At 35.7% G+C, this 26,902-nt stretch overlaps 1 protein-coding gene across 1 annotated transcript in view; it reads left to right on the top strand.

Annotated features, from left to right (window-relative positions):
• Positions 1-26,154, top strand: part of CDC73 (cell division cycle 73) — a 92,342-nt gene extending 66,188 nt beyond the window's left edge. The window contains exons 12-17 of the mRNA XM_079921873.1: positions 5,433-5,468; positions 5,776-5,863; positions 10,820-10,981; positions 13,500-13,600; positions 19,974-20,115; positions 21,029-26,154. Of these exons, the coding sequence (XP_079777999.1) occupies positions 5,433-5,468; positions 5,776-5,863; positions 10,820-10,981; positions 13,500-13,600; positions 19,974-20,115; positions 21,029-21,065 (566 nt within the window). The 3' untranslated portion in view covers positions 21,066-26,154. The remainder of the gene's footprint in view (positions 1-5,432; positions 5,469-5,775; positions 5,864-10,819; positions 10,982-13,499; positions 13,601-19,973; positions 20,116-21,028) is intronic.
• The last annotated feature ends 748 nt before the right edge of the window (positions 26,155-26,902 follow it).

The following is a 26,902-nucleotide window of genomic DNA, read 5'->3' as shown; positions in this document are numbered from 1 at the left end:
TAGAGAAGACCATACCAAAAGCTGTTAATGAGAATATAAGGAAGAGCAATTAAATTTAATAAATATTATTTGAATGCCTTCCATGTACTCAGTGCCAGAAACTAGGAGAAGCTAAAGGAGCTCTTTTCAGGAATGAAGAAAAAATTCAAGGAAATAAGAATGGGCAGACTGAGTTGGACCCAAGGAATATAGCCTGCAAAGTAGAGGAATATTGTGAAGGCAGTTGAATGATAGATACAGAATTATTTGTTTTCCCTTGGAAGGGGGGGATGGCAGGCTGTAGTTGGTCAGTCTAAAGAAGATCACATGAGAAATTCAGAAATGGTATAAAAAGGAAGAAATCACCACCTGAGGATTCTAACTCTGTTTTGTGCTGTGTGATAAATAACTGTCTCCATTTCACATTTTCTCAAAATCATTAGGCAGACAAAGGAAAGGGGTAGGGGTGGCACTAATACCTGAGTAAACCCGTTTGTTCAAATGTGCCATGTAATAAAGCAAAGGGAGGTGGGTTCTACCAGCTAGTTAGTTATGTGGTCCTGGGGAAGGTCACATGTGAGGTAAGGAGCTGTGGGTCTTTTCAGCTCCTAATATTCCATCTTTCTTTTTCGATTGTTCTGCCATGGTGATTAAAATGGTTGAAATTAATCTTATCTAATGTCTCATAACAAATACTCTGACGCCCATCCATGTGAGGTCTCCTCTTCTTTTACTCACTGATTGATTCCCATAGGTCCACAATCCCTACCCACCATTCCAAAAGCAGTGATTTATTATTTTATAAGTTTTTAATGCTCATTTGTCAGTAAGACCTGACTTGAGTGGGTGTTAGCAGTTTGTCATCTTTGTCTTGATCAGTGAATTTTTGTTTTGCAGATTGTTAAATGTATTTGCTGATGCCCAATTTTGAAGGCATATTGTGCAATATATGGCATGTTCACCTGGATTATCTTTTTTAAATTGAAAAATAAAAGAAAACCACACAAAACATTTCTGGCAATGTAACGTTATACATGAGACAGCATAGATCTATACTGTTATTTGTTAGGTAGAGTTTGAATTATTTGGAAATAGGGGACTGAACTACCTATTCTTTTTTCCTTCAGTGAAGGAACTCAAGGATGGTGTTCCTTTGTTTTTTTTTCTTTTTGGCTGTGCTGCAAGGCATGTGGGATTTTAGTTCCCTGACCAGGGATTGAACCCGCACCCCCTGTATTGGAAGGCGGATTCTTAACCACTGGACCACCAGGGAAGTCCCATGGTGTTCCATTTTTGATCATTTTTTCTTATTTATTCTTTCATCAAATATTTATTTAGCACTAATTGTGCCAGGCAAGTCCCTGGGTCAATTTAATATTTTAAAGTGTTTACAATTATTCCCAACTTCTAAACATTCATTTAGGGAATATAACTAACAAGAGGCACATGCCTTCCAGTGAATTAAGAAACACAAGCCTTTGATAAGCTACAGTCCTGGAACTTAATGTTGTTTCCTTTTATAGCCACATGAATCTCTTGCACATATCCCTGCTCTTGCTGCCTCTTTCTAATGCGTGTACATCACATACTTCACTTCTCCATCTTTCATTCTTTACTTCTGTTTCATAGGTCTTCTGAAATGGGTAGGTGAGTACCCATGACTCTGTAACTCTAGTTTATCTGCTTACTGCTCATGTGAGATTGAGAGAGAGAGTTAGCCCTGTTCAGTGATCCACTTTGTAACCTAGGTGTTGGTTGGATTACCCCATTGCATAGTTTTAAATCTATGTGCTGATGATTTTCAAACTTCTGTCCCTAATTCTTCCTACCTCTGGTATCATCTGTTAACTGTTTAACATTTGGATGTGCTGTAGGCATCTTAAAACTGATTAAACCTTAAAACCTTTGCTCTTTGATATTTTTCCCAAGATGTCTTACTTCACATTCTTCTGCTTCTTCATGAATAAATGACACTGCTATCAACTCTGTTTCTTAAGTCCAAGACTTAGGAGTTACTCTTTATTTTTCACATTTGCTTATTCCTCTCATCTGTCAGTGAGTTCTGTCAAATTTACCTTTTCTGTATTTCAGATTTATCTATTCTCTGTATCTCCACTGCCACAACTTAAGTCTAAGCCACCAGCATTTCTGTAGACTAGTGCATCTTAAAGTATTGTTATTAGTCCATTACCTGTTTAGTTCTGGTCCCTAACAAGATACAGATAGGAATTGAGGGTACAGTACTGGCACAACATCCAGGTGCATGGCCAGTTTTCTACCTGTTCATTGTTACTGTATTTTATTTAGTTGACCTTGGAAAGTTTACAGAAAAACCTTATGCTTAACCGCACATAATTTGGGTAGCACCACTATAGAATATCGGTGATAGTCCTAACTGAGCTTCCTGCTTTCACGGTTGTCCCTCTCATTTTTATTTTTTTTGCGGTCCGCGGGCCTCTCACTGTTGTGGCCTCTCGCGTTGCGGAGCACAGGCTCGGGACACGCAGGCTCAGCGGCCATGGCTCACAGGCCCAGCTGCTCTGCGGCACGCGGGATCCTTCCGGACCGGGGCACAAACCCGTGTCCCCTGCATCAGCAAGCGGACTCTCAACCACTGTGCCACCAGGGAAGCCCCATGGTTGTCCCCCTTTTGATCCCTTATCTAAATTTATTGTTTTTCCCTTACAGAAGGTGTGATGTGAAAATCAAATTATGTCACTTTCTGGCTTAAAAGTTACAGGGTTTTCCAGTGGCCCTTAAATAACAAACTTAACGTTGCCTAGAAAGCCATACATAAAGTGGCTCCTATGTGTATTTTTAACCTCATCTCCTGCCACTCTTCCTTTTGTCCCCATGGTCTGTCTGCACATTTGCAGTTCCATAAGCATGACAGTTTCTTCCTGCCTTTGGCATTTGCCCACATTCCTACCTCTTACCAAGACTGTTCTTTCACTTGTTCTTTGCAAGTTGGCTCTTTTTTGTCCTTCAAACCTCAGCTTAAATGCCATTTCCTTTGAGAGGCTTTTTCTAAGCATTTTGTCTAAAGGACACTTTAATATCAGTGTATATTCTCTTTGCTCCTTAATATTATGTATTCAAATTTGTTTATATGTGTGTGTTTGCCTATTTGTTATGGTCTGGTTCCCCTATTTTACTGAAAAGTCTTTGAGGGCAGGGATTATTTCTGTTTTATTTATCATCATAAAAATAAGAACCTAGCAGAGTGCCTTGTACATAGGCTGTGAATAAATATTTAAGTAAAGAATATTAATTATATTTGAAATCAAACATAGTAACAGTAGTTGCCTCTTCTCAGCTTGTAAACAATTGGTCATTGCGTTTGCGGAAGGCAGTGGTAGTGGTAGAGGCACAAGCAGCAGTAGCAGTTTACGTCAGCGGGGGCCACGAGGTTCAGTGAATGGTAAATATGCCCAGGGCCCAGGACCTGGACAACTTGCCTTGATGTTTTTAAGACTCTTAAAACAGAATCAAGATGTAGAAATTGTTATCTCTGATTTATGGTTGGGGACAACTGAAGCTGAGCGGCATTCATCTTAGCGTGCTGGGGTAATTTGCCTGTGAAGCGGCACAGTGGGGATAGAATCGAGATCATCCGAGTACAGGCTCTTGCTCTCCATCACTCTCCTTGTGGACTCGTATTATTCTGCTCTTTGCTCCCCCATCCTTTAAATCAAGCTTATCCTTAGCATGTTCATCTTCATGTCCCTGTCTTGGTCCTTAATTGTATTTGTTTTTTTACTAAACACCTAAAGTTTATTTTTAACATGTGAGCTTTTATACTTTGTGTTTTTGCTACATTAAGTCTTCTCAGCCTTGATTTGAGAGAATCTTTTCCTATATTCCAGGGTCCATTGTGGGTTCCCTTAGCAAATCAGTGGTACTTCAGTTGAAGATTTCTTTGTTCTCCTTAGTCATTCAGCAGCTCCTGTCTACAGTTTATCCATCTCTCTGTCCATCCCATCATTCCTGTATCCCGCCAGCAAACTCAAAGTATTTATTGAGATTGTATTACATTCCAGATGACATTATCTAGCTGTATCCATGTATACATGTCAGATGTATCCATGAGTACTATTTCTAAAAATAATTTAAGAGGGCTTCCCTGGTGGCGCAGTGGTTGAGAGGCTGCCTGCTGATGCAGGGGACATGGGTTCGTGCCCCGGTCTGGAGGGATCCCATATGCCGTGGAGCGGCTGGGCCCGTGGGCCGTGGCTGCTGAGCCTGCCCGTCTGGAGCCTGTGCTCCGCGACGGGAGGGGCCGCAGCGGTGAGAGGCCCGCGTACCGCAGGAAAAAAAAAAAAATAATAATAATTTAAGAAAGTTTTAGTATTTTTTTCTCAGGAAGAAGAAAGATGAGAACACCATAATAAATATGTGTGTGAACTTGTATTTGTATATATCCTTCTCTGCTTTCTGTGGCTAGAAGAATCATACTTGTGGACTACGTAATATTTTCTCACAATGAAATAGCTATATAAAGGAGTACAAAGTATTAGTTAAAATTTAGCATTTTACTGCTTTTAAAATGGAACATATTCCAAAGATGTGTGTGCTTTCCTTTAAAAGTGGTATCTCTAAGAACTAATGTTGAATTAGAATTTTAAATTGTTGAATTTTTTTGTGTGTGATTTAAAAAAATTAATTGTAGCACAGCACATGGCATGTAGAAGGCAGTCAATAAAAATTTATTGTATGAATAAATACTGAAAATTGAACATACATCACTTTTTATTGTAAAATATGTTAATCTTGAACTAGGCTGATATTGCCATTATTATGCCAACAAATATTTTTGTGTATTATAAAGTCCATTGTATATACAAATAATGAAAAGATACAAATATTCATGTTTTTATAACATGTATTCAAAATTATTGATAATACGGGCAATTCCAGAATAAAGACCTTTACATGACTTATTGCCTATAATGTTTTCTTCTACTAATAAAAACCCAAAAAATTTTAAAAAGAGAGAAAAAGGTAAATATTTTAGGTCTTAGCCCCCAGTAATGTCTTTGTTTTTCCTCCACAGCGGTTAAGTACATTTCCCTCTCCCAGCCCTTCCCCCAGAGTTAGATGCTCTTGTAGTACTCTGTTTTTGCATTTATTACAGTATAATCAGTTAATTCAGAAGTTATTTATTTGCTTCCTTTTCTAGATCCAAGCATCCATGAATGTAGATACTCAGTGCCTACCAATGCCCATGTATCCCCTTTCCTTGTGACCACTGATTGTTGAAGTGCTAAGGCACTGTAGTGGTTTTGTGAAGCAGAGAAATAACTTAATATTATTTAAGAAGATTGCAATACATTTAAAAATTCTACAACTAGTCATATATAAATACAGATATTTTAGGCCTTATTTACTTTGTAGGTTTGAAAATAAGAATGTGATTTTCATAACAACATTTTGAATTTTTTTCTTTCTTACAGTTTCTCAAGCCAGACCTCCCCCAAATCAGAAGAAAGGTAAGGTTGTGCCTGTGACTCTAAACTTACTTTAAAAAAGTAAACGTGAGTAAGCTAGCTTACAAAATCAGGGCTGATTGCATGCTTGTGCATTTATACCAAATGTTTGTGTTTGGTGTCTGTTCTGAGTAGTCAGTGCTCAAGTCATCCTGATCATTAAATATTCTGAGTGTCACTGCTGACTAAAATATTTTTTAGCTCAAAAGAGTTAAAATCACAAATTTACAAACTTTTAACTTATAATTAGGAAAGTAACTATAATTCCTTTGAATAACATATTTGCTCCTTTAAAATTTTGTCCTTATAGGATCTCGAACACCCATTATCATAATTCCTGCAGCTACCACCTCTTTAATAACCATGCTTAATGCAAAGGACCTTCTACAGGACCTGAAGTAAGTAATTTCTTAAACTGTTCTTTTCATAGGACATGGAACTATTGTTGAGAATTAGTGTTACTAATGCAGTATTTATTTTGAGAAAGCAAAAATTCAGTTTCAGTGCTATAGGCTTTACAGATAGTCTCAAATATAAATTTCAAAACAGTATATTCTTTTATATCAATACTGTGGGGAAAATTATAGAAACTCTGACTAAAGTTTTAACGAAGAAGGTATTATTGTATTAATTTTTAACGTGAATTATTTTGCTCCAGCTGAAGAGCTTGAAGAGGTTCTAAAACAAATTCAGGTTGTCTTCTCCTCACTTCCAAATTCTGGTTAAAGAACCAAAAAAGTAATATGAACGTTAAATAATTAGATGTATATACCTCCTAGAGGGAGGAGGAGGGACCATACTTTTTTAACCTAGACATCAGTAAAAGATAGTTGAAGAAGTGAAGAGGAAATCTATATCCTGTGTTAAAATTTCCAGATGCTTAACTTTCTCAGTAAAATAACGATGACGATTCTTAAAAAAGAAACAAAACAACCTCACCTCCAAAAAGAAAATCATGCTGCTTCTAAATAACTTATGACTAATTAAAAATGAGTAACAAAATAAGTTGTAATACTTGCTGATTCCAGGTTTTACCAAATGCAGAATTGAATTTTGAGTGCCTGTGACTTAAATAGCTGTATAAAAACCTAAGTAACTGGCACATACAAGTGTATTCATATAGTGTTTTTTCTTTAGTACTTTTGAGTGAAATTTTCAGTGAACCTTTCCCTAATAACAATGTGGAAAGAAGGAATTTTTAGGTTTTATATTTTTATATTTTATTAGGCTTTTTTTGTGAAGTTTAGTATTCCGACAGTGTTGTGGATTACTCAGATAATCTACAGTCTGCAGGTCCTCAAGTAATCTACAGTTGGATGAATATGAAATATAATTATTTTGGCCCATCTCTTTAAATAGATCTGATAATATAAAATATTATTTTATAATAAAGATAGCAAGTAGTGCATGGAAATCACAAACTAAATTTTAGCATCTTTCTCTTTAGCCTTACTACAGAGAAGCCAAACAATTTAACAAGACTACCTTCTTTGGATAGATCATGCCTAATTTTTCTCCTCAGTTTAAAACACTCCCTTCATTGTTTAACACCTCATTGCAGCTGACATCTCCCCTACAGCTTGAGTCAGCTGGAGGCTTTGCTATGTAATTAATGCATAATTGAAACCTCCTCCACACAATTATAGTACTGGCTGTAACCCATAGCTCATGTTGGCATAGATTCTGTTTGGTTTCATGTAAAATTGAGGATTCTTCAGTTTTCTAGCCCTTCAATTAAGTAAATGAAACGAAATAAAATAAAACCTGCCTTCACCTTTAACATTTTAAATAACAAAATTAAGGTTGTATCATGGAAATATGAAAAAGCACATTTTACATTTTAAAACATGATCTTGAGAGAAGTTTCACTGGGACCATAAGTTTATTTAAAATAAACTGATTGGATGGCACTTGTGACTCTGGCCACGATGGTCCTCTCACAGGGCAGAGTTCCAAAGAGGAAAGATTGCACGGAGAGAGTGCTCCAGAGATAGGCAGAGGGTTCCCCTTGCATTAGTCAAATACTGTTCAGCACACACATGTGAGGGAACCACTTAAGGCCTGGGGAAGAGCAGGCAGAACGCTTACTGGAGCTTACACTGGACCATAAATAGTTCGTGTTCCCTGCTGCCGCATGCAGTGCAGAATGATTCAACCACTCTGGAAAACCATAGAGGAGTTAATTTTTTTCTTATTACATTGAAGGTATTATTGCACTACCTTCTAGCTTCCTTTGTTGATGATGAAGAGGTCAGCTGTGGTAATCAGTCCTTTTAAAGAAATCTGCTTTATCTTATTATTTTAAAGATCATTTTAAATTTGTTTATCTGGTGTACCTAGGTGTAGATTTCTTATATATCCCACCTTGGGATTCAGAATTGAATCTATGGATTTGTGTTTTTCATCAGTTTGGGAAGTCTTGGCTCTTATCTCTTTAGATATTACCTGTGTGTTCTCCCTTCATCTCCCCTTTTTTCTTTCTTTCTGGGATTTAAATGAGACATACTTTAAGACTTTCTCATTTCATCATCCATGTCTCTTAAACAGTTCTACTTTCCATCTGTTGCTCTGTCACCTGCATTCTTGATCATTTCTGTAGGTATAACTTGTAGTTTGTTTCTTTGACCATCCCCTAGTCTAGTCATTCCATTTTAAAATTCAGATATCTTATTTTTTCTATTTTAGTGGTCCTGTTTAGTTCTTTTTCAAATCTTTGGTCTCTCTCTCTTTTTTAAAAATAATTTCTTTTTCCCTGTACGTATTTGTAGGCTTGTTTTACAGGTTTGGTCTTTGATAGCTGCATCACTGGAAGTCCTTACTAATCATTTTCTTTTGATTATTGTTTCATTCATTATACCTCATTTCCTTGTGTGTTTAGTTTTGGTTTTTTTTTAATATTCATTTAATGGTTTTCATTTAGTAATTTCTGTTCATTTTCCTTGGAATTTTTTTCTTGTGGAAATTCTTTGAGTTCCAGAATGAAGATTTGTGTTTGTGTCTGCTAAGCACCTGGGAGCATAGCCAATCTAACATTGCTTTAAGTTAAATTCTCAGTTTGAGGTTTAACATTCAGAAATTATTGTTAATTCCCCCCCCCACCCCGATTTCAGCTTCTTTTATTTAGGAGAAAGGAACTATATATTTTTTTTTAAGATTTTTTTTTTTGATGTGGACCATTTTTAAAGTCTTTATTGAATTTGTTACAGTATTGCTTCTGTTTTATGTTTTGGTTTTTTGGCCCTGAGGCATGTGGGATCTTAGCTGTCCAACCAGGGATCAAACCTGCAACCCCTGCATTGGAAGGTGAAGTCTTAACCACCACTGGACCACCAGGGAATTCCTGAAAACTATATTTTTAATCTGTGACATATCCATAAAATTGCTCTGTTTTTCAAAATAACGTAGACTTAAAATCTGGAACTTAACCTCAGTATATCAACTCCTTTGCATTTTATACTAAGAAAATTATTTTACTAGAACTGTTCTTGTTTAAACAGTAATGACTTTAATCATATCACCCATACTCCTTCACCCTCATAGAATGCAAAGTGGAATAAATAAATTGCAAATATTGGATGAGTCAGTGGATATCAAAATATTTCTCCAGATCACAAATATCCATCCAATCAGTTGTGTATCATTGCTGGTTGTATTCATTAGAGCACTTTTTGTTGTAAGTATTAAAAACCAACTCAAAGTAGCCTTATCAAAAAATAATTTATTAGCTCAATATAACTAGTCCTAGCTTCTGACACAGCTGGACTCAGTGCTAAATGAAGTGATCAGGAGTTAGTCTCTCTGTCTCTTAAGCAGGTTCTCCTGCTTCAGGGGCAAAGATGACCATCAGAAACTCCAGGTTACCAAAAATGCCAGGATTAAGTCTTATCTGCCTGGCTTGTATAACACATTTATTTCTGAACCAGTCACTGTGGTCAGGGTTGTTAACTCTTGCTTTAACTCCAAGTGAGGTCCAATTTGCAATTCCGAGATTTGATTATTCTTGCACTTGTCAGGGTGTTGGTTAGGGCTGGGGTGGACATGGGGGGCAGGAAAACGGGTGGGCAGTGGGTTTATTTCTAGCTTACATTATTTATATTATACTGAACTTAACCCCCAGAGTCCTAGCTTTATGTAAGAAGGAACTTCTGTTAGATTCTCTACCTTGAGCAGAATATGGGCCTTGTTTCCTCTTCCAGGAGTCTAGTGAAATATAGTGTCAATAAAAGACAAAGCTTAAGTTTAATTAGTTTGCCAGTGCCTTCCGTGGATGGAAAGAAGTCTGCAGTGTTATTCTAACCTCTTTGAGTTCCCTACTTTACTCAGTCTTTGGCCCAAGACTTCTTTACTTCTTGCTAGCTAGCTCAGAGATGCCTTTAGAATGTTCTTCATACTTTATCCCACTTTGGAAAACTTTCTGACAGTTTCTTTTAAAGTTAAACATACCCAATGATCCAACAGTTCCACTCATAGGTATTTATATAAGAGAAGTGAAAACATACGTCCACAAAAAGACTTATACCAGAGTATTTATAGTAGTTTTATTTGTAATAACCGCAATTTTGGAACCACCCAAATGTACCACAGGAGAATGTATAAACAAATTGTGGCATATTCATACAATAGAATCTTATTCAGCAGTAAAAAAGAATTCATTGCTAGTTCACTACCAATATACCCCTCAGCATGGATGAATATCAGAAACATTAAATTGAATGAAAGAAGCTGGGCAAAGAAGAGTACAATTCTGTACGATTCCGCATATATGAATTCGTAGGACAGGCAAAACTCATCTGTGGTGATGGAAAGCAGAATTGTATGGTTTCCTGTTGGGGGAGGAGGATGGGGATTTACTGAAAGGTACAAGAGGAAACTTTTCTGGTCTGTTGCACATGTTCTGTATCCTGATGGGAGTGGTGGCTACCATGTGGAAAGGGGTGTTTGCTGATGCTCCTGGGTAGACTGAGTCACCTAGCTAGCCACGTCAACTCCATGTCAAGTGACCTTTGAGTTATAGTAAAATTTGCCTCTTACTAGCATTTGAGAAATCAAGGATTAGTGTGGTTGTTTAATCTTGAGGAATACTAAATGCTAGATGAAGGAATATAAATTGGGTGTCTGTGTGTGAGACTGACACACACACATACTGACTTCTGGCCTAAGTGAGCTTGAGTTCTACTTGGCATGGGAAGTAAAGACCCATACTCTTCAAGCATTATGATCTGTACATGTGGAGTGGGTTTATATCAAAAAATAATGTTTTTGGTTTAAAACTATCATTATTTAAAAAATCATTTCAAAATACGATTTCTTTTCTTTTTAACGATTCCTGTGGAATCATTTCTGTTTTTTGAAAGGTTTGTCCCATCAGATGAAAAGAAGAAACAAGGCTGCCAACGAGAAAATGAAACTCTAATACAGAGAAGAAAAGACCAGATGCAACCAGGGGGCACTGCAATTAGTGTCACAGTTCCTTACAGAGTAGTAGACCAGCCCCTTAAACTAATGCCTCAAGACTGGTAAATTAATCTGTATTTTTCACATAGTCATTAAAGTCATTAATTTTTTGTGTAATGAACAAGTATCAGATTTTATCATGAGTTCTAGATAGAACCTATCCTTGAAACCTGTGTTAATGTCTAATTTGGTCATCAGTAATGTTAACATTCTAGTAATACCTAAGTAATATATTTTGGATGTCTAAACTTTATTTTACTTATAAGAAACACAAACTTCTGGAAAACTTGGAGAGTAAAAATTCTTTCCACTTGTCCATTTATTCTGGATCAGCTTTTAGAACAAAATTTTCAAATAGACTAATGTTGTTTTAGAGGGCCTATGTTTTAGATTTTTGATTTGGAGAATTCAAATTTTTTAGTAAGAAGTGATAAGTGAAAGCATTGTTACTTTTATTGTAAGGAAATAATTTAACAAAAATAATAACATCACCCCGGTTCAGCTCTTTTATTGCATTAAAATGTCCTTTAATAAAATATTAAGCTATTGGTTTGGCCAAAAAGTTCGTTCATGTTTTCCTGTAAGATGTTACGGAAAACCCAAACGAACTTTTTGGCCAACCCAATCTTTGTAATATAAAGTGCGTATAAATTCAGATACATGAATTACCTTAAATTGTTTAATTAATCTAAGCCAGAGTAAAAATACAAAGTCTAAGTGTGCATCTCTCTGATATAGAGAGTGTAACACATTGATGCATTAGCTGAAATTTACCTTTGAAGTACTTATTAGTCTTCAGATGTTAGGAAGTCAAGCCATCGAGAATATTAGTATGTTAAAAATTTACTAAAGAATCAAGGGTTCTTGTATTAGAATTCTCCTTTAGTACCTAACAGAAATACTTTGAGTTATATATGAGGTCCTAGCCATTGGTGTCATAACCCAGGGATAACATTTTCCTTACCTTTCTTCTGTTCTCTGTTAATTGTCCTCTCAGGAGTTCACTGGGAATAGTATTTTTATTATCCAGCTCACCTGCTAACCCTATGAGACACACTAGGATTTAGGGGACCTCTGTCTAGCAAATCCTCTTTACTTTGGCAGGTACCTTGGACCTTCAACTATTGTATGGTGCAAGTTACATCATAAAATTAAGAGGCCATTTAATAGTGTGCTCCATTACCAAAGATGGTTTAGGCAGTATGGAGCATATATCCCATGAAGGAGGAACTTTCTAATTTAAGGTTGAATTTTAGCCTTAGAGATTTTGAGCAGGTTAAGAATTTTAAGCTGTGGTTTTTCATAGTAACTTTGATCACTGCTGTAAGTCTTTAACTTGAATAGAAGGTAACTTTGGCTTAATATTCTGTTGGATGTACAGAGTCTCCATCTAATGCAGTGATTACCAAAGTGTAGTCTGTGGACCTCTGAGCATTCCCAGGACCCTTTCAGGGAGTTGTAAGGTCAGAACTCTTTCCATTGTAACACTGAGTTGGCTATTCATGTGATTTCTTAGCCCCCATACAGGACAATAGCATAACCAGTGCACAAGATCAATCACTGATTTCCCTCCCTCTCTCCCACTCTGCTCTCTTCTCCACACTCCTCCCCTCCCTCCTTCTCTCTTCTGGCTAGTGGACTGTTCTCTAGTATGCTTGTGCATTTCTGTAAAATAGGGGTAATAATAGTTTACCTCACAGGGTTGTTTTGAAGGTTAAATGTGTTAACATAAGTAAACTGCTTAGACCATCACTGGCACATAGTAAATGCTCGTAGTAAATCTAATGAGTGTTAGTTATTATTGTTGATGTTATGATTTTGTTCCCACCTCTTTAGTTGTAGGCTTATACTGTGTATGGCTTTTGTACTTATTACAATTTCTCAGTTTAATTAAATTTTCTGGAAGCTAATGAAATATGAGGGCCTAGAAAGAGATTTGTGCTTTTTAGGAAAATGAAGTTGAATGGCTGGGAAAAACAAGTTGCTTTAGAAAAAACTTAGAGAATTTAGGGTGAGTGAAACAGCTATAAAACAATTGAAAACGTTTAAAAGTTTAGGTAATTTCTGTACTCAGATTATTTTCCAGATAATCAGAACTCAAAATAAGGCCTTTGAGCTTTATAAAATGGTTAGCAAATTATTATAATTTATAACATTTTTAATTAAAGTGAAATATTTAAGATGCATTTGAATTTTAAATGATTTTCTTTTAAAACTAACTTTTTCAATTAACAGATATACTACTGTTACCTGTTGCATAAGCAAAATGGGCCCTTTAATTAATAGAAGGGGCAGAGATAAAAGGCTAAAAGGGTCACGTATAGGACTGTGCATGTAATTATGTTTAAATGACTTAGGTGTAAAAAACAACACATGGGAAATGTAGCAATCATTATGTACCCTAATGGTAACATTATAATGAAAAGTTATGGTAATGCAGTACTGTGTTTGCCTCACAGAAGTATTGACAGGAGACTATTGCAGGAATAATGATGAGACTCTTTCCATAAGGATTATAGTAACCAAGAATATTTGAGATACTCAGCCTCCACTCTTCCCTTCCCTCTTTTCTATTTATAGGGACCGGGTTGTAGCAGTTTTTGTGCAAGGTCCTGCATGGCAGTTCAAAGGTTGGCCGTGGCTTTTGCCTGATGGATCACCAGTCGACATATTTGCTAAAAGTAAGAGTCTCTTTATTTTTACTGCTTATCTAATACAGAAATGCTTTTGCTTTCCTTCCTTCCTTCCTTCCTTCCTTCCTTCCTTCCTCCCTTCCTCCCTTCCTTCCTTCCTTCCTCCCTCCCTCCCTCCCTCCCTCCCTCCCTCACTCCCTCACTCCCTCCCTCCTTCCCTCCCTTCCTCCCTCCCTCCCTCCCGGCTATGCACATGTGATGTGTATACCAGAAGATTCCTGTTAAGTACCACATATTTTAATTTTTAAGCACCTGTGAATTTTTTTTTTTTTTTTTTTTTGCGGTATGCGGATCTTTCACTGTTGTGGCCTCTCCCGTTGTGGAGCACAGGCTCCGGACATGCAGGCTCAGCGGCCATGGCTCACGGGCCCAGCCACTCCGCGGCATGTGGGATCTTCCCGGACCGGGGCACGAACCCGTGTCCTCTGCATCGGCAGGCAGACTCTCAACCACTGCGCCACCAGGGAAGCCCCTGTGAAATATTTTAAAGCCTTTTTTTGGAACATTAATATTTTCTGTGTACTTATATCTAACAGTGATATTGCCTATCCCATAACATTAATAAATCATTAATATTGTTGCGTGTCCCTACACTTTTATTCACTTTGTTAGCCAGTTTTTAAATGGGTTGACTTTCGCCTGCTACTCCCACTATCTGGAGTGGTTGCTGCACGACTGGCCTTTTTCTGTTCATTTAGGTCTCAGCCAAGTAAGTACTCTGTCCTTTAGGGAGCCCTTCTCTGACCACCCTGGAAGTAGCCGTTACTTCCTCCCAGTTACTGCAGTGGTAACACTCACTGTTGCTTGACATTATCTTATTTTCATATCTGTATTGTAGTCTTCCCTGGCTAGAATGCCAGTTCCAGGATGGGAGCAGCCTTATCTGCCTCGTTCACTGTTGTATCATCAGCACAGAAGAGAGCATGGCGTTGGGAAGCATTCAGTAGATACCTGTTAAATGGATAGATTTCATGTGTCTTATGTCTTTTATTGACCATATTTTGGTATGTATTGATATACCAAAAGTAGATGAATTTAAGCTTGTCTTTTTTTTTTTGTTTTCCGGTACGCGGGCCTCTCCCTGTTGCAGCCTCTCCCGTTGCGGAGCACAGGCTCCGGACGCGCAGGCTCAGCAGCCATGGCTCACAGGGCCCAGCCGCTCCGCGGCATGTGGGATCTTCCCGGACCAGGGCACGAACCTGTGTCCCCTGCATTGGCAGCCGGACTCTCAACCACTGCGCCACCAGGGAAGCCCTAAGCTTGTCTTTTTATTGGTAGGGATAGTCTGATTATCATTTAATTTGAGTACCCATTTAAGTTAGTAACATTAGTAAAATTACTTTTTAAAAAGCATCCTCATGAAACAGGTATGTTTGTTAGAAATAACAACTTTACTTATTATGAATGTAGATTATGCTACTGTGAAACCCAGCTTTTTTTTTTTTTTTTTTTTAATCAATTTTAGTTTTTGTTAGTGGTACCACCATTCTTCCAGGCTGGAAACTGCCCAGGCTTGAAAACTTTTAATCACTTATTCTCCTGCCTTCATTCAGTTTTAAAAATGAATTCTAATATGATGGTAGCTTTTTATGTTATTTCAGAAACCTGAGTAATGCACAGGTTTGATAAATAGAAGTCAAAGATGTAGAGAGAATGGGAGTTTTAATGAAAGCAAAATGTCAGTGAACACTAATTTTGTTGTGTTTTACCTACTTGCTTGCCTTGTTGAATAATACTGTAATAAAAAATGATTAGAATGTCTTCAAGATATAAATGCTCTCTAAATTCATTGTTGTTTTGTTCAGATTGTTAGTCTTCAGAAATTTAGATAAGAACTTAGAGATTTTTTAAAAAGTTAACACTAATAATTTTCTTCCAAGAAGTTTTCTTTCTCTTCAGCCTTCCTTCTTTACTTATCAGCATTTACAATGAAAGTACTCTTGCCCCTTGCATCATAAAATGAAACAAAACCCTTTCCTCTTACCTCACCTTTTCTTCTAGCTGGCTCTCCTTTCCTTTTACAGCCAAGCCTTTGAAAGAATTGTCTCTACTCACTCACTTTCTGTTTGATTCTCAGGCTACTGTAGTTGTGCTCTCTTGCTTGCCCACTAAACTGTTCCCGCCAGACTCACCAGTGACCCAAATATTGGATACTTTTGATCTCCTTATCAGAATTTTACTCTCGATCCATTTCCTCCTTTCTAAATGTTCTTTTCTGAGGGCTTGTTACATTTTCTCAGACACTAGCTGCTCTTCCTCTGGCTTTCAGTGACATATTTGTGTTCCCGCTTCTCTTCTCCTATAATTACACATACTCTCTCAAGGAGATCTGATAGCTTTCAGCTACCATCTGTATCCTCTGTTTATAAAAGTTATGTCTCTGGCTTGATATTCTGGGTCTGCCTATCTCGCTGATGACCAGGTGACTCCTTGTGAAGTCCCATCGGTGTATCAGGACTCAACCTGTTCCAAGTGGAATCTATTGTCTTATACCCTCTGTAATCCCCAAGCTGTTCTTTGCCTGAGTCAATTTTTTTTTAGTAATTTGCCTAAGCCAGAAATTTAGAAATATGTTATCTCTTAGCTTTTAGCTGGTCTCCTTGCATTTAACTCTTGACTCTTCTAGCTCCTCACCTTTTTCCCATAACCCACATAGAAAATGATAATCTCTATATAGCATAGGAGTAAACTGAGGGTACTTGGTAAAAAAAAATTATATTTTCTTCATATTGCACAGTAAGAAAATACAAAGGTTTAGAAAAGATTTTAAATATTGGATTGTATAAGATTTCCAAATAAAATCTTTTCAAAATTATGAGAGATTTGAGCTTGTAACCAGATATAGCTTTTAAAAAATATTATTATTTTTTAAAAATTTATTTACTTATTTATTTTTGGTTGCATGGAGTCTTCATTGCTGCACGTGGGCTTTCTCTTGTTGTGACGAGCGGGGGCTGCTCTTCATTGCGGTGCGCAGGCTTCTCATTGTGGTGGCTTCTTTTGTTGTGGAGCACCGGCTCTAGGCATGCGGGCTCAGTAGTTGCGGCATGCGGGCTCTAGAGCACAGGCTCAGTAGTTGTGGCGCACGGGCTTAGCTCTCCGCGGCATGCAGGATCTTTCCGGACCAGAGCTTGAACCCGTGTCCCCTGCACTGGCAGGCGGATTCTTAACCACTGCACCACCAGGGAATTCCCCAAAATATTATTTCTTATGCTTGAAATGGTTACATACATTTGTTGATCAAGATTTTTAAATGATGATTTCTTCAAATTTTTGAGTTAATCATTGTGAAAACTTTTTCATTTAATCTTCTGTATTATGTTGTCCCTTTGTCATTTGACATGCCATCATTTATCTACCGAAATACTACTTAAGAGCACCTTTCTATTTCTTTTCTTTCTTTGTTCCTGCAAAAAAGCGTTGACAACATTCATGCAGTTTGCAAAAAATGAACAATTCTGAATTGTGTGAAGTATTTTGCTTTAGTGTTCATTGTTTCCCCAGATAACTGGCTTCTTATAAGAAGAACTTTGTTTCCTCTATTTTTGCTGAGGCTTAAAAATTATGTCTTTTATGACTGGACTTACTGGAATTCCTCCAGGGAATTCCCTAGACTGGCAGCTGAGTTCTTGCTGGGGTTGGTTACACCTGCACTGCCCAAAACAGAAGCCACCAGCCACATTTGGGTGGTACAAATTGAAATGTTCTGTCAGTGTAAAATATACACCAGATCTCAGAGACTTATACAGGACAAAAATAAAATATCTCATCAATAATTTTATATTGATTACATGGTAAAATACATTTTAGATAAACTAGCTTAAATAAAACCTTAAAATTAAAAAAAAAAGATGTTTTATGGTGTCTTGGTGTAAGTTTGCTTGCCACCATTGCTTCATGCTAATAACATACTTTGTATGATGAGAGAAACCATATGTTTCCTCATTTGTGACTTAACCTTTTTGGACTCTGATATTGTTTTAATTTAAAAAGTTGTGTATTCTATTGGAAAAATAAATACTGTGTAAACTAAATTTACTGAAATTAGTAAAGGGGATTATAGGCCTTTATATAAGGCTTTATTATTTATTTTAAATTAATTAATTAATTTTGGCTGCATTGGGTCTTCATTGCGGTGCGTGGGCTTCTCATTGAGGTGGCTTCTCTTGTTGCGGAGCACAGGCTGTAGGTGCACAGACTTCAGTTCAGTAGTTGTGGCACGTGGGCTCAGTAGTTGTGAGTCATGGGCTCTAGAGTGCAGGCTCAGTAGTTGTGGCACACAGGCTTAGTTGCTCCGCAGCACGTGGGATCTTTCCGCACCAGGGCTTGAACCCATGTCCCCTGCATTGTCAGGTGGATTCTTAACCACTGTACCATCAGGGAAGCCCTATATAAGGCTTTAGGTAAGTCATTTTAAAACTTATAACTCATGTATTTTTAAGAATGATTTTTAAAGCAAATCATACTGAGAACATTAGAAAAGAGAAACATGTAGTAAGCACAATAGAGAGTATTCAAATATTGACTTCATTTAATTTAAAAGTTTAAAGAAACTTAAAAAATATTTTTTACACATATAAATAATAATTTTTTTGAAAGTGAGTTTTCTGAATCCATAACGGATAGTCCCTTTAAATGAATTGGTTTAAATTGATTAATTTGAATTAAATTCAAAATAAATGTGCTCAATGAGGACACCTTTATTTATGAAAGCAAATAATTTAGAAGTAATATTTATGTGTTTTTTGGGGGCACAAATGGTTTATTTTGTATTTCCATCAAGGAATTAGACCTTGAGTAGTTAACATCAAAAGCCAGTAAGTCTGCAAGCAGTATGGAACAAGCAGTCTGTAAATCAACTACTTAAAAAAATTAACAATCATTTTCTCTTTAGAAACTCCTAATAGTAGATGATAATGGTGATAGTAATGATCATATCTTATATGTTAGAAAAAAAGTAAAAAATGGAAAGAAAAGGTAAACATCTTCCATGTACACAAGTAAAACTAACACTCCACTGATGATAAACTGATTGCAAATACAATAATAAACTGGTGAGGATGGTCCAGCGGGACGATCAAGGAAGAAGATTCAAAGTCAGTGTTTATGGTCACCTTTTAACGTTTGGCAGCAGACGCTTGTTGGGAAGTTTAGTCCTAGAGTCTTTAATCTCCCCAGCAACCAGAGATAGCGTTTGAAAACGAAAATCAGATAATTTCACCTCCTTGCTCCAAACTATCTAGTGGTTTACTATCACATTTGGAATAAAATTCAGATTTCTTATCATAGTTGAATAGGTTCTGCATATAGGACGTTGCCTACAAAAGTTGTTCTTGTTTGTAGGGCATTCCAAGCTTGCTTCTAAGGGCCTTTGTATCAGCTGTTCCTTCTGCCTGAAATCCTCCTCTTCTAGATCTTTGCTAGACTCTCTTTTTATATCATGCAAATATCTACTTCCAGATAACCTTCTCCAGAGACCTTCCAGTTGTTTCTTCTTCCTTTTTCATTTCTCACCAAGTTCCATTAGTTCTCACTTGCTAATTATCTCTTGAATCTTTCTTGTCATATGTGTATCTTCTTCCCAGTAGAGCAAATCTCTTTCTCCTCTAGATTACTATGCTGTATCATCAGTCTCTGCTATACACTCTGCAGTGAATCCCTACATCTCTTAGGTAAAAGTCCAAACTCCTGAATATGGCCTACAAGGCCAGCATTGCTCTGAACTTCTATGGTCTTAGCTTTTATTCATTCCCTGTGTTATTTTTTTTTCTCCCTACCTTACTTTGCATGATGCAATTTTGTTAAATTTCTTTAGTTCCTAGACTAAACCTTTTTCTCTTTGAGCATGTTCTTTTTGTTAACTGGATCACTTTTCTGTGTAATTCTGTGTAATTCTTACTCCACCCTGCCTATGTGTAATTCTTACTCCACCCTGCCTATCTAAGCCTTTTCTGAATCCCAGGATGTGGGAAAGGTACTATTCTCTTGTGTTCCTATGATATTCTACAACCTTTATCATACTGTATGTGAGTAGTCTTTTTCTTCTTCTTATCCTTCACTGGATCATATGCATTTTATTTTACCTCATTTTTTATTTCAGTCCCCAGTGGCTGGCATGTATAAGCCTCAGTAAATTTTTGTTGAATTGAATGTTTTGGGAGATACTACAGTGCTCAGCCTCTTATTTCAAAGATCACTTTGGTTATAATACAGTTTTGGTTGGTGGAAGAAAGGTTGACTTTTTTTTTTTTTAAGTTTTTTTGATTAATGTCTGTGTTTGGGTATTTTTATTCTTTTATAAAATATTTTTATAATTTTGGTTGCAGTTTGAATAAAGAGTATTATTTCTCCCCCCCTGTAGTTAAAGCCTTCCATCTCAAATATGATGAAGTTCGTCTGGATCCAAATGTTCAGAAATGGGATGTAACAGTATTAGAACTCAGCTATCACAAACGTCATCTGGATAGACCAGTTTTCTTACGATTCTGGGAAACCCTGGATAGGTAATCCTGATCCTAAAATGCACTTAACTTCTGCCTTATTTTAGTAATTTTCCTGCCTCCTTATTGGATTTTAAGTTCCTTAAAGTTGTGAACCGTATCCCCCAAAGCCCCTTTAAGACATTGCCTAATTTGTTGTTGATCTAAAATAGATAATTAACCAATATCTTGGTTATACTGACTTGAACAAAGGGAGAAAGGGCTTATAGTAGAAAGAGCACTAAATCTGAGTCAGAAGACCTAGATTTTAGTCTTGATTTTGTGATTCGGCTTGAATGAACCATGTGACTTTTCTGAACCTTGTTTTCTGTCTGTCCAGGGAACTTGGACTAAGTAAGTGATCCCTTCGTATTTTGCCAGCACCAAAAGGTCTCTGACTCTGGACTTGAGTTATGGGTAGCTGGCTGCTCATGAAAGGAGTTCAGTTTTTGAATATATCTTAATTACTAGTATAAATTGAGTTCTTAAAGACCTTTGCAATAATATCAGTTTTATAATTGGAAATTTAACAACAGCATGTGATCACAATACCACTGAATCTGTGGTTCTCATTTCAGGTGCTCTGTAAAATCTGTAACTTTCTTGGTCTCTCACCGAATATTATGGGTTTCCTCGAAGTCATAGGTGATTGAGTTAACCCAGTGGTTATAATTGATAATATATTAAAGAGAATCATTTATTATTCTAGCCAGAAGCTCTTAGATTATAGAAATTATTAAGAGGAATGTTTTTTCTGGCTTACTTCAGAAATCCTTATATTCCCAAAGGTTACAGTATCCATTTTTTAGAAAGCAAAACATCCTATTCCAGTGTTGATTTTAAGTTTTAAAAAATGTCAACTTATTTTTACATGTAATATTCTAAAACTTCTAGAATTCTTATAATCATTATAACCTATTATAATATTATTTTTCAGGTACATGGTAAAGCACAAATCCCACTTGAGATTCTGAATTACTTGTTTTCCCGCTTTTCTGGAAATCTGGATTAAGAAGCATGGATACACCGTGATCTAGAGACTGGGACTCAAGCTTTATGAATTTATCAATGAAGAAGGTCACAGATCGATCTTTTATAAAACCTTATTTGATGATTTATGCTTCAAAGGGATGATGCCTGTCATATAAGCAAACTTTTTGGCTTACAACTATTTTTTTAATATTAGCCTTCTAGTCTGTAATGGAAATTGTATATTTTGATAGAATTTTTTTCTCCATTGGTTAAAATAGCATTACTTAAAATTTGTTTCTTTAGAAAATAAATACAGGTTACAAAAGTGTGTATATGTAGAGGTTATAAGGCTCTCTAAGCCATCTTCTGATTTTTCATTGCTCTATAATTCCTTTTATTGAGAATACTGTGTTATGAATGGTATTAATTTTAATCTCTGGAACTTCCAAAACCAAGCAAAGGGATGTGACTATTTTGAATGAATCAAAATGTCAGCCTGTATATGTACTATATCTGTACTTTCTCTATTTAAAAAGGAATAATGAAAAATCAAGAACAATTCATCACCTTTGGTTGAACTGTTCGGCTTTTCAAGACTTCTTTACTTAAAATGAATACATTTAATGAATGTACATTCTTCTCACTGACTTTGGTAATTTTAAAACTTAGAATGATATATTTCTATCTGTGATATCTTTCCACTTGAAAAAATCTCAAAACACAGATTAAAAACCTTATAGGCTATAGTACTTTTTATTTTGGGAGCCAGAGTATGATTTGGGGGAAAGAAATGTATTAGTCCTACTGCAGTGTAACTCTGTCTTTTCTCATAAGTCCACCTTTGATTCTTTGTATGGTATAGGATTTTGAGTCTTCTGTTTCTAGGCATGTTCTTATCTTCCATTATCTTTAAATATTGATAAACTCTCCCAGACACCAAAGAACATATTTGCTTAATTAAGTGTCTGAACAGAAACAAGATAAAAACACTGGTATTTTTATGTGCGTATTCAATATCGTATAAAATATAAAACCTATATTTTAACTTAGTAAAATATTTTACTACTTCTGTACGTTAGACAGAGTGTTGCATCCAAGGTAAAACGAATGAGCGTTTTTCTTGAGTCTTGATCCACCTTTTATTACTTAAAAGCAGCTTTTGGAACCTTTACTCCCCTAAAGAGTTTTTGCCACTAGAATTGTTGCTGATCATTCATCTTATGTCATTTCCCACCCCAGGAATCTCTCATAGGTTAACATATTTTATGTATACATTTAGCTCTTTCTTATGTTAAGCTGACATTACCTAGCCTCATTTTGAAATTTAATGCTATCGTAAAAATGAGAAGCACTTAATATTTATTTTTTAAGTAACCAAAAAAGTCCATGCCAATAATGAACAGCAAAAGTATTTATTCATATGGAATTCACTAGGTTCCTGAGGAAGAAAGCAGTCAGCGTTTTAAATTATTAGATTTTAGGATATTTATAAGGTTTGAACAGACTCTGCCCCCCACCCCTTTCTTCCCTTCTCTGCATCCTCTCTTCTTGAAAAGAAAACTCAAATTTGTTCACATTAGAATTTCTCAGCATATAAATCTGTTTTCAAAATAAATTGTGTTGTATAAACTTTCTCCGTGATGAAATAGTCAAGGACTAGAATCTGTAATATTTTAATGTAAGATTACTTGTTAAGACTACTACAAGTGGACATGAACTACCTTTCTATAAAGATTTTTAGTATTTATACTTATGTATGAAATTTATAGAGTGTGGTTAAAATTGGGAACATCTACTTTAAACAGGGTTTATTTTTCTATCTTGAATTTGCCTTACGTGTATTCAGAGGCTCTGGAAATAACATTAGGAAAAGTACAAATATGCTGTTTCATGTATTTGAAAATCAAACCCTTAGTATGTACTTTTTGTCTTTTCCTTTTTTTTTTTTTTTTTTGACCTTCATTCCCTTAATTAGGTCCATGTAATTCATTTTATAGCCGTTAATTCTAAGGAAAAAAGCTTCCAGCCCATCACTCTTCATCCTCTCATGGCTCCAGGTCCTGTAGCGGCACCTGTCACAGTGCCTTGCACACAGTAGGCATTCAGTACATATTTATGTGCACGAATGAGTGATGGATTCTCAGTGTAACTGATTTATTACAAAAAAGTACTTTGACTCTACTTGGTCTTGGAGTTTAAAAATACAGAATTGTAATTGTAATTCCCTGTAGGGAATGAAGAGTCCTATGCAGATATTTTAATGGAAAGGAAGTATGCATTAGTAAGTTTGACTTACCCATAAGTAACTGGAGACACCCTTGTCTTGTCTCACCAGTAAAAGAAAGCGCCTTTTCTTCATTCGTAGGACACCTTTTCTGAGTCAGGCAACAGTAAGAAGCTTGTGGGTTTCAGTCAGCAGCTCTCAACCCTGACTGTACGTTAGAATCATTTGGGGGCCTTTAAAAAATTCCGTTGCCTGAATCCTGTTTCTGATTTAATTTGTATGGGATGAGACCTGTTCATCAGTATTTTTAAAAAGTTGTTCTTCAGGTATTTTATGTTGAGAAAGGATCGAAAATCACTGGCTCAATTTGTTACGAAAACAATGCCAGTATTAAATGTTGTGTCGTCTCCTCCTATTTTTGTTTTTTGTGTTTTTTTTCTTTTGTGGCCACCTTTTGCACTAGACCATCCCCATTATTGGTGGTATTGGCCTATAGTTCCACAAGACAAATTCAAGTCTTATTTATTTAATATACGAATATTTTGCTGTTTAATATTTAAACAATGTTTAATATATTTCCTTATAAACTAGTATTATAGTTTATGGTTTGTTTCCCATGTGTTCATATCCTTTACTAACTTTTTTTTTTAACAGCAGCGTGACAACAGTCCATACAGAAATAACTAATTCATAATGAGGAAAATTCATAATTAATTTTTAAGGTAGAAGGAAATAAAGTATTAATTTCTTATCTGCCATGCAGAATTAGACAAATAGAATTTGCTTATGAAAGGAAAGAGGCATACTTTTTAATTGGTCTACACAGAAAAGTAAAAGTAAATTATTCATTTAAATAAGATTCATTATCTAATAAACATTGAAGGAAATATTTTTCCTAAATAAAAAATTTTGTGACTCCTAATAAAATTAAAGTGATGACATTGTTCTTTTTTGGAGGGTGGGGAGGGGTATTTAGTTGCCATATTTCTTACTACATAACAATTTCATTTTATTGGTGTCAACAGTAGGAACAGTGATGATAAGATATACATATGTGGCCAGGAATAAAGTGCCACTTTGCCAGATAACTATTATATGAGTCTTAGTTGTCAAACTAATTCGTTTATAAAATTTTTTGAGACCAACAGTTTACTTTATAATATTACAAATGCAGCCATTACAAAAGCTGGTCAAAATTAAAGGAAACATGAAAAATAAATTTAATCACTTTAGCCTTAATATTACGTGACTGAACTTTTATGATTCACTTGGATTTGATATTCAACTGATTACTCTAACCATGGTATATTAACTTTAGAAATAAAAAGGGGAGAAATGACTGAATTTGACATAAGAATTGCATTAGAAATTTTGAAATGCCATGTCCTATATGTTCTGGCCAACTCATTGCCACATTTGGATATATATTGACCCCAGCATGGTTTCTATATTCATATGTTGGAATAATAACTAAGGAAAAATTAAAAATGTATAATAGATGTATAAAGAATTATATTTAGTAAATGCATAATAGGTAATAACACTTTCAGGTTATTGATCTGTTTGGTTTTTTATGTATTATTTTAGGTAGTGTTTATACGAGTATCTTGGGAGTTATAAATGCGTGCCATTTAAATGAGTAAAGCTAATGAAATAAAACCAGTTTTATTGCCAAAATTCAAAAAGTGGGGTGATACTATGTCAAATTTAAGTAAATGACCTATCTCTGAGAATTTTGTTTGCCATTGAATTCCATTTCTATCCACTTTACATTTACTAAAAGCTACTTAACCTCCAAGTTTGATTAAAGTGCTTTAATATGTAATGTGGTTCATGTACATGGTGTAGGCACTAGAAGTGATTGTCTAGCCACCGATTTTATTATTTCTCAAGCAAAGTGGTTCTTGAGTAGAGTTTAAATTTGGGCGGTGTAACCTGGTAAAGTGTTGTACTCATTCTGATTTAACATCAGTGGATTTTTAAGTCTCTTGTTTAATTGTGAATAAAACATTTTGTGGTACTTTAATACTACCCTCCCCGTGCCCCCATGCCCCACCAGAAGAATCACATTCAGCCAAGAAGACAGAAACTGTACTGCAGGGTAGGATGTAGATGATGAAAGTCTTTACATAAAATGATTCATCGGATTTTTCAGGCATAGTATTCCTCTGTTTCGGAAATAAATACAGTAAGTTTTCACTTTGAAAACTACTGAGTTAAGTACATTTATAGTCACCTTTTCTGTTAATGAGTTAAATAATACAGAGACTCGTAGTTCTTCATAAAGATAAGCTATGTGCTCGGCTGAACTTATAGCTTGGTTATGGTCACATTTCCTATATCCTTGTAATAGAATTAAGAGTGTATCCTGGTAAATGACATTATCTTTACAGTTTGAGCATCCTGATTTTAACATTTAATAGATTCAAAACAAACTGTACTCCCACATAATCAAATCAGCAGCAGCAGCAGCATAGTGGCGGTGCCAGTAATAATATGTGAATCTTCTGCAGCAAAATTTCTTTAATGAAGAGTTTAATGGGCCATATTCGAACTTAATTTCCATCCAATTCATAAGTGCCCACTAAATATGTATTTTATTCTGCTCTCTGTTCCTTTGATCATCTGCTCTTGGGTGAGCTTTCACATAACTAAAATAGATATAGCCTGAGTTGTAAATGTTGAACTTTTTTAGGGCTTAAAGGTACTAGTATATAAATAACAGCACATTGCCAAATAAGCTTTTTTTCTGTCATTTTCTAAAACACTTTTCCTATTTGATTGTATAATGATCAGCATTTATGGTGGGTTAGAAGACTTTTCCTCTCAATTTTCTTAAATGACCATAAAAAACATTAAAAATAGCTCTGGAGAAGGCTGTGTTGTTGAGTCTGCCTCATCATTATTTGTAGATCCTTTGGCATAGAATTATTAATAGTTTATAATTCACCCTCATCTATAGAATGTTGAATTATATCACGTAACTGATGTCAGTAGGGCTGAGGCCATATGAAACAGAAGGCATCTGAGAGATTCTGTTTATCACATTTGGATGTTTTATTGGGCTGTGCTTCATTTGCTACAAAAAATCCAAATGGAAACATTTGGTCATACAACATTCACTGTGATAAAATATGGTAATGTATACTCACAGAAGAGCTGCCATCCTGCAGTTCACAGTGTTAAAGATGTAAATGTGGTAATGGCATCGATTTTCCTTTTTAAATTTGTTAAATAATATGAACATGTTTCTCTTTAAAATGGAATAATGTGAAGGTTTGTCAAGTCAGTGTTGATGGTTGGGGGAGATCAGATGAGCTTGTTCGTGCTCGTTCAGTTATTTTAGCACAGTTGGGCATCGCTAATGTTTATGGTGTTCTTGATTTTAAAGAATTTGTATTCTTAGTTATGTATTTTTATTCCATAATGCACCACTGAGTACAAAAAGGAAGAATAAGAGTTACTGATGATGAAATAAAATAAATTGAGGAGCATTAATGTAGTTTAAAGCAAGTTGATGTAGGAATTTGAGGAGAAAGAAGAAATTATTTGGGAACTCCAAATATAGCAGGATTTGGGCAGTGATGTATCCTTTTGGGGTTTCAGTCATAAATT

Source organism: Stenella coeruleoalba (genome assembly GCF_951394435.1).
Source record: "Stenella coeruleoalba genome assembly, chromosome: 1".
Lineage (NCBI taxonomy): Eukaryota > Metazoa > Chordata > Mammalia > Artiodactyla > Delphinidae > Stenella > Stenella coeruleoalba.
The sequence above is the reverse complement of the archived record's forward strand: the minus strand, read 5'-3'. Positions and strand labels throughout refer to the sequence as shown.